This window comes from Natrix helvetica, assembly GCF_964273705.1.
Source record: "Natrix helvetica genome assembly, chromosome: 8".
Classification (NCBI taxonomy): Eukaryota; Metazoa; Chordata; class Lepidosauria; order Squamata; family Natricidae; genus Natrix; species Natrix helvetica.
Window position 1 is genome coordinate 7,768,795 of NC_138559.1, and position 13,138 is coordinate 7,781,932.

The 13,138-nt window shown below is 40.5% G+C and overlaps 1 protein-coding gene across 3 annotated transcripts in view; it reads left to right on the plus strand.

Annotated features, from left to right (window-relative positions):
- The window catches only part of PEBP4 (phosphatidylethanolamine binding protein 4), a 300,039-nt gene that overhangs the window by 256,188 nt on the left and 30,713 nt on the right, over window positions 1-13,138 (plus strand). For 2 of the 3 annotated variants that reach the window (XM_081960836.1, XM_081960835.1), the window contains exon 6: window positions 7,543-7,659. The exons of the other annotated variant lie outside the window; for it this stretch is intronic. In XM_081960836.1, coding sequence (XP_081816962.1) covers window positions 7,543-7,659 — 117 coding nt within the window. The remainder of the gene's footprint in view (window positions 1-7,542; window positions 7,660-13,138) is intronic. 3 annotated transcript variants of the gene reach the window in all.

Consider the following 13,138-nt stretch of genomic DNA (forward strand, 5'->3'; position numbering starts at 1 on the left):
TTGCTTCTCTCCTTGATTAGTTGCCACCCATTGCTTTTTGTTCTACCCTCCGGTGCTTTGGAGAATAGCTTGACTCCCTCTTCTTTGTGGCAGCCCCTACATTGGACTTCTATTTGCTTTTTAGTCTCTCTAATACAACAGAGTGTTGGAAATGAATCACATAAAGAGGTTCAGGAAGCTGCTTGTATGTTAGCAAAAGAAAACTTTTTAAATAGGATGAACATAATGCATTACATGATGACATTTTGTTGTTAGTTACGAAGTCGTGTCTGTCCCATTGTGACCTCATGGACAACGTTCCTCCAGGCCTTCCTGTCCTCTATCATCCACTTGAGTCCATTTAAGCTCATGCCTGCTGCTTCAGTGACTCCATCCAGCCACCTCATTCTCTGTCATCCCCTTCTTCTTTTGCCCTCCATCGTTCCCAGCATGAGACTCTTCTCCAGGGAGTCCCTCATTCTCATTAGGTGGCCAAAGGATTTGAGTTTCCTCTTCAGGATCTGGCCTTCTAAAGAGCAGTCAGGGTTGATCTCCTCTAGGACTGACAGGTTGGATCGCTTTGCAGTCCAAGGGACTCGCAGGAGTCTTCTCCAGCACCAGAGTTCAAAGGCTTCCATTCTTTGGCGTTCAACCTTTCTTATAGTCCAACGTTCACAACCATACATTGCAACTGGGAAAACCATAGCCTTGACTATAAGCACTTTTGTTGGCAGGATGATGTCTCTGCTTTTTAGTACTCTGTCTAGATTTGCCATAGCTTTCCTCCCCAGGAGCAAGCATCTTTTTAATTTCTTGGCTGCAGTCCCCATCTGCAGTGACCTTGGAGCCCAGGAAAATAAAATCTGTGACTACCTTCATTTCTTCCCCATCTATTTTCCAGAAGTTGAGGGGGCCAGATGCCATGATCTTAATTTTCTTAATGTTCAGCAGTCCTTAAGTGAGTCTTAAGTGCTCAAAATCTGATTTGAAGGGCTGCAACCTTCTCCTGTATTTCCTATCAAGACTCTATTCCATCAAGACTGTAAATAAATGTAGATTCAAAGCTTAAACATCAGATTTTTTTCTGCCCTCCCCACCACCCCCATTTCTAAAGTATTTTCCATCTTGTCTAAGAAAAAAAATCAAGAGACTTTGAAAGCTTGCACTGTATTTTATGAACTTGTTATGTCCATGCAAAACAGATTTGCTGATGGCATTTTATAAAGTAGCAGTAGCAATAGATTCTGAGCTTGTTTAAACAAGCATTGAATTTTAACAAATATGTCCCTTTTTAAGGTAGCACAACACAAATTTTACCCTATTTTTAATTCAATTTTACAAGGTCCTGCATTAGGTTTCAAAACACTACTGCATACATACCACACTGATCTCTTTATAAATATGAAATCCCAATAAACTGAGAACAAAGATACGTACTATGTCAGCGATGGCGAACCTTTTTTGGCTCGCGTGCCATAAGTGGGGGGAGCGCAGGGGGATCGTGTGCGGGCGTGCCGCACCCATAATGCAATGCGCGACCCCCAGTGAGCATGCGCGCACTAGAGGCGCTCTCCTTCCCATTTTTACATGCTTTTTTCGCCCTCCCCAGGCTCCAGAGGCTTTATAGGAGCCTGGGGAGGGCAAAAACAGCCTCCCCCGCCCCGCCGGAAGCCCTCCGGAGGCATCAGGGAAGCCTCCGGACAGTCCCTGAAGCCTTTGGAGCGCTTAACAACAACCCTCCAAGCAAACTGGAAGTCACTTCCGGTTTGCTTGGGGGGTCGTTTTGAGTGCTCCGAAGGCGTCAGCGAAGCCTCCGGACAGTCCCTGAAACCATCGGATGCCTCCGGAGGGCGTCCGGGGGGGGCGGGGGAGGCTGTTTTCGCCCTCCCCAGGCTCCTATAAAGCCTCTGGAGCCTGGGGAGGGCGAAAAATGGCTTTAAAAAAAGGTGAACTTAGCTGGCCAGCTGACAGGGCAGCGCCTCGTGTGCCCTGACAAATGGCTCCGTGTGCCACTTGTGGCACACGTGCCATAGATTCGCCATCACGGCCCTACACCATTTCTGACAGATGGCAGTCCAGTCTCTTCTTGAAAGCTTCCAGAGATGAAGCTCCCACAACTTCCGAAGGCAACTTCTGTTCCATAGGTTGATTGCTCTCACTGTCAGAAAATTTCTCCTCAGTTCTAAGTTGCTTCTCTCCTTGATTAGATTCCACCCATTGCTTCTTGTTCTACCCTCCGGTGCTTTGAAGAATAGCTTGACTCCCTCTTCTTTGTGGCAACCTCTGAGATATTGGAACAATGCTATCATGTCTCCCCTAGTCCTTCTTTTCATTAAACTAGACATACCCAGTTCCTGCAACCGTTCATCATATGCTTTAGCCTCCAGTTCCATAATCATCTTTGTTGTTCTTCTCTGCACTCTTTCTAGAGTCTCAACATCTTTTGTATAGTGTGGTGACCCAAACTGGATGTAGTATTCTAAGTGTGGTCTTACTAAGGCTTTATAGAGTTGCATTAGTACCTCCCTTGATCTTGATTGTATCCCTCTGTTAATGCAAGTTAGGAGTGCATTGATAGATTTAGCAGAGCTCTAAAGTCCCTTCCAATCCCATTCTTCTATTACGTAGACATATATAATACCTGATGTCCTCAAAACAATGTCCATGCAATAGTGAGTCTATCAATGCATTCTTTGATGCTCAATGCTTAATGATGCTTATCTGTTTAAGTTTCCTTTTTGTTATTAAAAATTCTTAGGAAATACATGGGAAACTAACACACATCTTGGAATAGAATAACAGAGTTGGAAGGAATCTTAGAGGTCTTCTAGTCCAACCCCCTGCCTAGGCAGGAAACCCTATACTGTTTCAGACAAATTGTTATCCAACATCTTCTTAAAGACTTCCAGTGTTGGGGCATTCACAACTTCTGGAGGCAAGTTGTTCCACTGATTAATTGTTCTAACTGTCAGGAGGTTTCTCCTTAGTTCTGGGTTGCTTCTCTCCTTGATTAGTTTCCAACCATTGCTTCTTGTCCTGCCCTAAGGTGCTTTGGAGAATAGCTTGACTGCCTCTTCTTTGTGGCAGCCCCTGAGATATTGGAAGACTGCTATCATGTCTCCCCTAGTCCTTCTTTTCATTAAACTAGACATACCTCGTTCCTGCAACCGTTCTTCAGTCCCCTAATCAACCTTGTTGCTCTTCTCTGCCCTCTTTCTAGAGTCTCAACAACTTTTCTACATCGTGGCAAACAAAACTGGATGCAAATATTCCAAGTGTGGCCTTACCAAGACATTATAAAGTGGTATTAACACTTCACATGATCTTGATTCTCTCCCTCTGTTGATGCAGCCTAGAACTGTGTTGGCTTTTTTGGCAGCTGCTGCGCATGGCTGGCTCCTATTTAAATGGTTGTTCACTAGGACTCCAAGATCCCTCTCACAGTTACTCCTATTGAGCAAGGTACCACATATACAACATATACATATTGCAACATGAGATAGCATAACCTCAATTTTCAACAATATATATGGGTGTCTTATGAGTCCCAGATATATTCTTACAAAATACGATGTGAACTGGCTAAAGCCTTCTGTGTGATAGGCCATATCCAACATGTCAAATGTTTTGTTTTACATTAGCTGGCACATTTGCCGGACTGGGCAATTATAAGAAAGCTGAAGTTTTTTGCTCACAAAATTCTGAAGTGAGGAAAGTGCAGCAGGAAGTGAATTTGTGATAGTTAGATTGAAGGAGATAGAGTAGCACCTTCCCATCCCCCCCACCCTTTGATTAGGCTGTGAAGAATTTTATCTCTTCTATTTCTTTACATCGTCTTGTCTTGAATGCAATCTAAAATGCCCTTTGAGCTAAGATTGGGGTTTTAAACCATTAAGGAGCATCTGCATACATAATAGCTCTGCTTGATATTTGATTTTTTTTTTTCACAACACAGAGGGAGGGAAAGCCATCAACCCACTAGTGAGGCGTTTGAGATTGACAGCAAGTAATACCCTGATTTCATTTACATCTAAGCTCTCCGGAAATTTAAGTGTAGTTTTCCTCTTGCTGGTTCTTATGCCAACCTATGCAATTGATAGAGCATATGGAAGCTAAACTAGCTAGGAATGTTGAGATGATTGAAGTTGGAACTTGACAAGGAGGTCTGGATTTCTGCTTTGCTACTAACATCTTGTCAGGCAGGAATGTGTGTTTCAAGCCCCTGTCATGGTCAAATGCATGCTCTCCGAGGGAAGCTATTACATAGTTTGCCAGTTCTGCAAAAAACAGAAAACAGTGCTTTTATAAACCCTATAGCAACCCATTGCTGTCCTAAACTCAAACCTTATGGTAGTATTGTGACTACTGTATTGAGTTTTAATTAATTAATGAAGTATTGAATATTATCTTCTGTTAGTTACTCTACCCAACAGGGGTGTTATGAGAAAGGGTCTGTGGGGGGCGGGGAAGAAGTGTGATAAAAATGTAAATTAATGATAGATGCTTTTTAAAAAGTCTTTTAAAAATATTTAAAATATATTTTCCTGAAGAAGGACTAGGGAAGACATGATAACAGTGTTCTAATATCTCAGGGATTGCCCCAAAGAAGAGGGAGTCAAACTATTCTCCAAGGCACCTGAGGGTAGAACAAGAAGCAATGGGTGGAAACTAATCAAGGAGAGATTGAACTGAGGAGAAAATTTCTGACAGTTACAACAATTAACCTGTGGAACAGCTTGTCTCCAGAAGTTGTGAAAGCCCCAACACTGGAAGACTTTAAGAAGATGTTGGATAGCCATTTGTCTGAAATGGTATAGGGTTTCCTGCCTAAGCAGGGGGTTGGACTAGAAGACCTCCAAGGTCCCTTCCAACTCTGCTATTGTATTGTATTGTATTGTATTGTATTGTATTGTATTGTATTGTATTGTATTGTATTGTATAGAACTGAAGAAGCTTCTTGAATGAGAAGTGAAATCAATTAATTTAATATTTGAGTGTATCAATAGCTTCACATTTCAATATCCTATGTGTGAATGCCTTATGAACCTAGCAGTTTAGCTTTTTAGTTTTATTTCTCTAGTATTCTAGTATCTGCATTTATATCCTATTTTAATTTTATCTCTCTTAATTTGTACAACCTATTTAGAATGTTTCCTTTTAACTTCTTAAGAGTGTTTAAAATGTTACGAACGTATAAGAGTTAATAATAAAAAGTACAATTAATAAAGATACTGGCGGTGTTTGTAGGCTAAAATTTAACTAGTTTGTATTATATGGATCCCCAATGGGCATATGACTCATTGTGTTAAATGAATCCACCTAGCATTGGTTAATTCAATAAGCTATGATTTCTTTAACCATAGCTCAAAGTACTGTACGAAAAAGCCATTCTCTTGCTGCAGTCAGAGGATGTGTTTGCATGGCATTTTTAATGAATGATTAAAGTAATTAACCCGATTTCCTAGGTTTGCATAGAAATTTCATCAAAAACTAGTGAGTTCACACAACACACTAGACCAGTGTTTGTCAACCTTGGCAAATTGAAGATGTCTGGACTTCAACTCCCAGAATTCCCCAGCCAGCGAATGCTGGCTGGGGAATTCTGGGAGTTGAAATCCAGACATCTTCAAGTTGCCAAGGTTGAGAAACACTACACTAGACCAAAGTGTATGTCGATAATTTGCAATTGAGTCTCTTTTGCTAATACTGTCATTTCCTCCTAGTAATAAGTAATCACTTTCCTTCCTAAAAGCCATCCCTCTATAAATGCACCACCATTCACAAAGGTCATGTAACTCTATGATCAAAGGTCATGTAACTCTATGATCAAAGGTCATGTAACTCTATGGGTATCATAGAGTTACAAGGATAGCTTTAAAATTTAGCATTTCTACAGCTGTATTCACATAACATGCATGCTAGTTGTTTCCGACTCGGGGGGGGGGGGTGTCACTTATTATTTAGAGTTTATGATATTATAAACCCTCATTTTATCATTTATTATTTGCCCTGTTTTACATTGCGTTGTGTGTTTCGCATTTATTATTTATCTTGTTTTGGTTTCAATCCTATATTAGCCATAGAGAATCACACACATCGTGACTTATTTTATTTAAATAAATATTTGTGAACATGGTAATGAGAGGCAGACAAACTGGAATGAGTCTAAAATTAGGTAGTGCTTTGGGGTTTGGGTGTCATCCATCTGGAAGATGGGTTAGGAGAGGTAACAAGAGGTGGATTTGGAAAGAGAAGGAACTTAATCTAAGACTGAGTGGTTGAGAAAAACAGGTGAGATTAAAGGGAGGGTTTTTTTTCCAATAAAGAAAAGACAAGCACATTCTTGCAACTTGATGGAAAACAGCCAGATAGAGAGAAGAGGTGGCAACATGTTCAGAGATCGTACATACACACCAGGTGCTCCAAAGATTGAAATCTATACCGTCAATCTTCATTTGCTTCTATGATTATATTCCTTATTAAGAAGGTTTAATAATGCCCCACTAAATCGGGATCACAGTAGAAGGAAAATAAAGAATTCTAGTCCCACGTCTGGCATGGTGCATAAAAGCAAACTTATAGAGCTGTAAAAAAAAAATCCCTCTGAGAAGTAGGAAAAAAAGTATCAGGAAAACTATTAAATTAAAGAGAACCGGTATAGTAAGTTTCCACATTTAGGCAATAAAATCAAAATGCATAGGTACAGTATAGAATAGATGGTACCTTGCTCAATAGGAGTAACTGTGAGAGGGATCTTGGAGTCCTAGTGGACAACCATTTAAATATGAGCCAGCCGTGTGCAGCAGCTGCCAAAAAAGCCAACACAGTTCTAGGCTGCATCAACAGAGGGATAGAATCAAGATCACGTGAAGTGTTAATACCACTTTAAAAGCCCTTGGTAAGGCCACACTTGGAATACTGCATTCAGTTTTGGTCACCACAATGTAAAAAAGATGTTGAGACTCTAGAAAGAGGGCAGAGAAGAGCAACAAAGATAATTAGGGGACTGGAGGCTAAAACATATGAAGAACGGTTGCAGGAACTGGCATGTCTAGTTTAATGAAAAGAAGGACTAGGGGAGACATGATAGCAGTCTTCCAATATCTCAGGGGTTGCCACAAAGAAGAGGGAGTCAAGCTGAACTCTAAAGCATCTGAAGGGTAGAACAAGAAGCAATGGGTGGAAACTAATCAAGGAGAGAAGCAACCTCGAACTAAGGAGAAATTTCCTAACTGTGAGAACAATTAATCAGTGGAACAACTTGCCTCCAGAAGTTGTGAATGCCCCAACACTGGAAGTCTTTAAAAAGATGTTGGATAGCCATTTGTCTGAAATGGTACAGGGTTTCCTGCCTAGGCAGGGGGTTGGACTAGAAGACCTCCAAGGTTTCTTCCAACTATGTTATTATATATTAGACGAATTCAATAAATGAGATGGTTATTAAGAAAGAATAGTAAGATCATTCCTTTTACAAAGTGTCTTAGATAAATGTTGGGGGGGGGGCTATATATATACACATATGCACAACTAGAATTTTATTTTACTTTTATTTCTGGTATCCAGACTACATCCGGCCCACACCACCGCCCGAAAGTGGTTACCACCGCTACCAGTTCTTCCTCTACGAACAGCCAGCCCGTGAAGTTGTAGCCTTGAATTCAGATGAAACTGCATCTTCCGGTGAGCAAAACCCTTTGTCTCTTTGGCAGTTCGAATGTGTGGCTCTTGTTACGTGAGTTGCAGGTGTCTTCTTTATGAATGGTTCCTTTGACTCTGTTTCAGCACGGTTAGAATTCCACGTAGGTATATATCTGTTTGTGGAAATGATGAAAATGCCCCAGCAGGGGGCATGGCTTTGCTTGAAGCAGGATGTATATTTACTTGACAGTGTGGGAAATATTTGTCTCTGCTGCTATTACCAAAGTAAATTCTCATGTCAACTCCATAAAGGCGACCAAGCAATCATGTAGTTGGATAAGACTCGAAACAAATGGCTCAAGTTGCTTTGTTTAGAATATATAACGTATACTGATCCCCAGATAAAGTGAACCTATGCTGATAATAATGAAAGGGACGCAGTGGCTCAGTGGCTAAGACGCTGAGCTTGTTGATCAGAAAGGTCGGAGTTCGAAATCCTGGTTCCGCATAATGGAGTGAGCTCAATTGACTTGTCCCAGTTTCTGCCAACCTAGCAGTTCAAAAGCACATAAAAATGCAAGTAGAAAAAATAGAGACCACCTTTGGTGGGAAGGTAACAGCGTTCCGTGCGCCTTCGGTGTTGAGTCATACCGGCCACATGACCACGGAGACGTCTTCGGACAGCGCTGGCTCTTGGGCTTTGAAATGGAGATGAGCACCGCCCCCTAGAGTCGGGAGCGACTAGCACATATGTGCGAGGGCAACCTTTTCCTTTACCTTCTATTGCAGATAATGATGTTTTTAAATGGAGAATGGTGTTTAGAGCTGGGGTGGCAAAGCTTTGAAGGCCAATGGAGACGTGCTCTTGAGGGACACCATCAAAAGGGACAGGGCACTGTGACTGCATGAAATGAGTAAGGAAGGCCTGCATTTCTGTGGATGGCTTGCAAAGAAGGTGCAGAGATGCTAAGCTTTCTGGGTGTGCTAAGCCTAATTAAAGACTTATCCAATATTTATTTTTATTTTTATTAAATACAGAAAGAGCAAAACTTTCAATGTCTACATAAACAGTGTGTTGTCTGGGTATAGTTATTTTGAGTAATAGCCCTCATCATAATAACAACGGCATTCATAACATTAGCAATCATCATTTAGTGACAATGATTTTCTCATCATAACATTAATAAAAAACATATAGTGACCATAGTGCTTACATTTAGTAAACCATTTTTACAAAATTAGTCATTCTCTTGTATTTTTTAAAAAAAATCTAACTTCTGTTTCTGCTCATTAACCATTGATAAAATGAATCTCATATTAAGGAATATTCAGTGTCTTCCTTGTCTTTAATTTTAAGTGTTAATCTGTCCATTTCTGCACATTCTAATATTTTTGTGTTACATTCTCTTCTGTAGAGAAGATCGCTATGCTCTTCCAGTATTGTGCAAATAATATAATAATAATAATAATAATAATTTTAATAATAATTTTATTTGTTAGCCGCAACCCTCTCCCGAAGGACTCGGGGCGGCGTACAGTCAAAACAAATAAAATACAAATAAAGACAAACATACATAAGAACAAAGACATATACATGTGCATGGAGGAGGTAGACTGATGAGTGAAAACAATTAAAAACACAATTTAAAATCCCATTGAATAAATTACCAAATTAAAAACCCGTCAGGAGCGATATGAGGTTATGGTTGAGCCAGGCCAGCTATTTGGAATAGGTGGGTCTTGAGCTTTACACGGAAGGAGCGGAGGTCAGTGGTGGTCCTAATATCCGCTGTTAACACATGTAATATTAAATACATATCCCTTTGGTTATATTTTTCTGGTATGATACCCAATAGGATTATTTCCGGTTTGAAGTCTATGTGTTCCCTGACCATTTTTTCTATCCAAGTGTGTATTTTTGTCCAATTTGTTTTGTTTATTTTATTAATATGGTGGGAAAAGTCGGGAAATAACATTATCAAGGCTCAAAGGTTTGTTGCTATAGTTCAGCAGTAAAGTCAGTGGTGGGATTCAGGCAGTTCGCACCTATTCGGGAGAACCGGTTGTTAACTTTCTAAGCAGTTGGGAGAACCAGTTGTTGGAAGAAATCTTCTTTTGTTTTTTCCCACTTTACAGGGCTAATCCTGTAAGGAAAGCAGGAAGGAAACATTCTGGTGTTGTTTCTAGCCTAATCTTGATTGCTCTGCTTACAGAAACTGCCTCTCTGGTTAACCCTGATTACATTGTAACAGCTAAGGTGAAGCGCCTATCGACCTGAGTGATGCTAAGTTGGCCACACCCACCCAGTCACATGACCACTGACCCCCGCCTACCCAGCTGGTTGTAAGGGCAGAGAACTAGTTGTTAAATTATTTGAATCCCACCACTGAGTAAAGTATATGGAAGGCTTGGGGACCTCCAAGAAAAAGCATCCAAAATGCGTATGGCAGCTGGCCAATTTTGTGAGTTGAAGTCCACATACATTGGTTGCCACATTTGAGAACCAACTACCCTTAAAAAGCAGGCATGCTGGTACACACCTGTTTATGTTTTAATGTTTGAGTAAAGGAGGAAGATTGTTAGAAAAAATGAGTGGACCTGAGGGATATAGACATAGACATAGAATTCTTTATTGGCCAAGTGTGATTGAAAACACAAGGAATTTGTCTTTGGTGCATATGGTCTCAGTGTACATAAAAAGACAACATACATTCATCATGAATCATAAGGTAGAACACTTAATGATAGTCGTAGGGTACAAATAAGGAATTGAATCATATTAGGAAAAAATCAAGATAAATCGTAAGGATACAAGCAACCAGGTTACAGTTATACAGTCATAAGTGGGAGGAGATGGGCGATAGGAACGATGGGAAGACTAGTAGTAATAGTAATGCAGCCTTAGTGAATAGTTTGACAGTGTTGAGGGAATTATTTGTTTAGCAGAGTGATGGCGTTCGGGGAAAAACTGTCCGTGTGTCTAGTTGTTCTGGTGTGCAGTGCCCTAAAACATTGTTTTAAGAGTAGAAGTTGAAACAATTTGTGTCCCGGATGTGAGGGCTCTGCAAATATTTTCACAGCCCTCTTTTTGACTCCTGCATTAAGAGAGCATTTCACCAAGGCAGCTGTCAGCGGCGCCATCTTGAATCACATGTCTTTGGACTCCTGGGAAAGGAAGGAGGAAAGGCATCAGGAGGGATTGGTGGATGGTTGGGTTTGAGCAGCAGAGTTGAGGCTGGGAAGATCCAGGAACTGGAACAGGACTAGGTTGAAAAGAGGAAGTGGGAGGAAAGCTTCTGAAATCATCAGGCCAGCAGATATGCGCTGGATAGATTCTTTTCCTCCACCCTAGCCACTGCCCCAGTCAACCCCAGATGATAGAGCAGAGAGAGAACAAAAGGTTCTTAAAGCTGGCACCAGAATTGACAATGATAAATTCAAGCAGACATGCTAAGCAGGACGTATACCGCATGCTTGGCAATACAGAATCAAGTTTTCCAGCCCTGCTGGTTTTGCTGCATTCAGAATCAAAGCCTCACCTGTGATTATTTGATGGAGTTTCCATGCTGTAGTAAGCTCTGCTTTCTTCCAGCCACATTGACTGCATTCAAAGTTCCTGTTCAACAAATCAAAACCTTTCCTATTATGGTTTAACCGAGCCTCTGAGCATCAGTGGAGTCAATCACTGGGTTGTGTAGGAGAAAACTATTAGTAATCCAGCTGCGTGGCAAACCTATTTAGGGGTACGAATATACTTTCCGTTGCAGGTTCCGTTGAGAATGGGTGGGAAAGAAACAGCCAACCAGAAAGACAGATTATGGTGGTAGATGTAAAGGTGAAGGAGATCTCAGATGCTGTGAAACAGAAGAGTTCTTTGCTCGCATATCCAAGAGCTTTAGGAGTTTCATTGGTGACACCTCAGAGCTATTGTGCATGTCAAGCAACGAGATTAAAATCATGAATAATAAAGATTTGACAATTGAGTTGCACAAGCAGCCTTCAAACAGTGTTAATAAAATAACAGCCCTGCTGAGCCAGGCACGTTCTTAGCACGGAGGGACAACTAGTCTCCCAGAGGAAACTGCTGCTTTGAGAATTATTTGCACAAGTGGAATTTCAGAGCCGAGATGAATCGAGAGAGATTCGGGGATAAGAATTCCTCGCCCGTGGCAGCACGACACTTCCCAAGAAGCACGTATGAAATCAGTTTATGGGGTCAGAGAAACAACAGGGGCAAAAAGTCCTGCTGGAAAAACCATAATTCACATTACGCTTGTGAAAAATAAACAAATGAGCAAGTTCTTTTTTTCTAAAGTTTTTATTTTTTAAAAAAATATATGAACATTCCATCTTTCCTTAAACAGTGCGTCATCTGGGTACAAATACCTCTGTGCAATAACCATCAAAATGTACACCATCATTCACATTGATATTAATTCTCTAATCTTAGAATTATAGTATATTAAACAGCTGGACATAGTGAACCTATTCATTTTTTTCCTCTTAATGTATCTTCTAATAAAAATGTAATAATACCATTAAGCATAATGATCTTCATCATCATAATACTAACAATTATCATATTGTTTATATCTCTATCTTAACATATTTTCTACTCTTCTTTAATCTCCTCCTTTTATTTCCAACTTCCATTTTTATTCTCTAACCATTGATAAAATAATTCCCATATCATATAATATTCACTTTGCTCTCTCTCCTTAATTGCCAGCGTTAATCTGTTCATTTCTGCACATTGTAATATTGGCAAGTTCTGAAATCCAAAAGGTAAAAGATGGCTTCCAGGGCTTGGGGGTTTTACTTGAAATCCTGACAAATATTTTCCTAATCACCTTGTCATCAGTAGGGATCTCTTCATTTTTCCAGTGTTGGGCAAATACAATTCTAGCTGAGGTTAATGCGTGAATAATTAAATATGTACTCTCTTTACTATAGGTTTCAGGTAAAATCCCAACACAAACGAGCAAGTTCTTGGAAAGGAGTGAGAGAACAGTGACATTTCCCAAATGAATTTGCCCTTCTTTGCCTGTTTTGTAAACCAATGCTATATATTACAGCTGAAATGCCCTCCAAATGATGAGGATGAGGAGGATGACACCATGCAAATTGGATTAGATTGTAAAGTTCCAGCAGTTTTCCCTGAGCCACTGAAATGCCAAAGAGAGGGAGACTTGAGACAAGGCTTGCAAAAAGTATCAGACCATAGCAAAAGCTGGGTGACAAAACTATATCCAAAACATACAAACAAATGCAGTGTAAGGAATAGGGACACCCTGCAAGAGAGGCTCGGAGTATTATATACATTTTAGGCAGATAGTAACAAAGTTTATCCAATCAGAGACAAAGAGTTGTTACCAATGTGATTTTTAAAGCGTTTTTTTTTGTCCCAGCTCCTGTCTCTGTCTACCTTATCTGTGGAGTATTGTGCAGGGGGTGACTGCCCCCCCCCCCTTTGCCAAGCTGTTTTTCGGCAGAATGCTTTAAGGATTTATGAGCCAGGAAA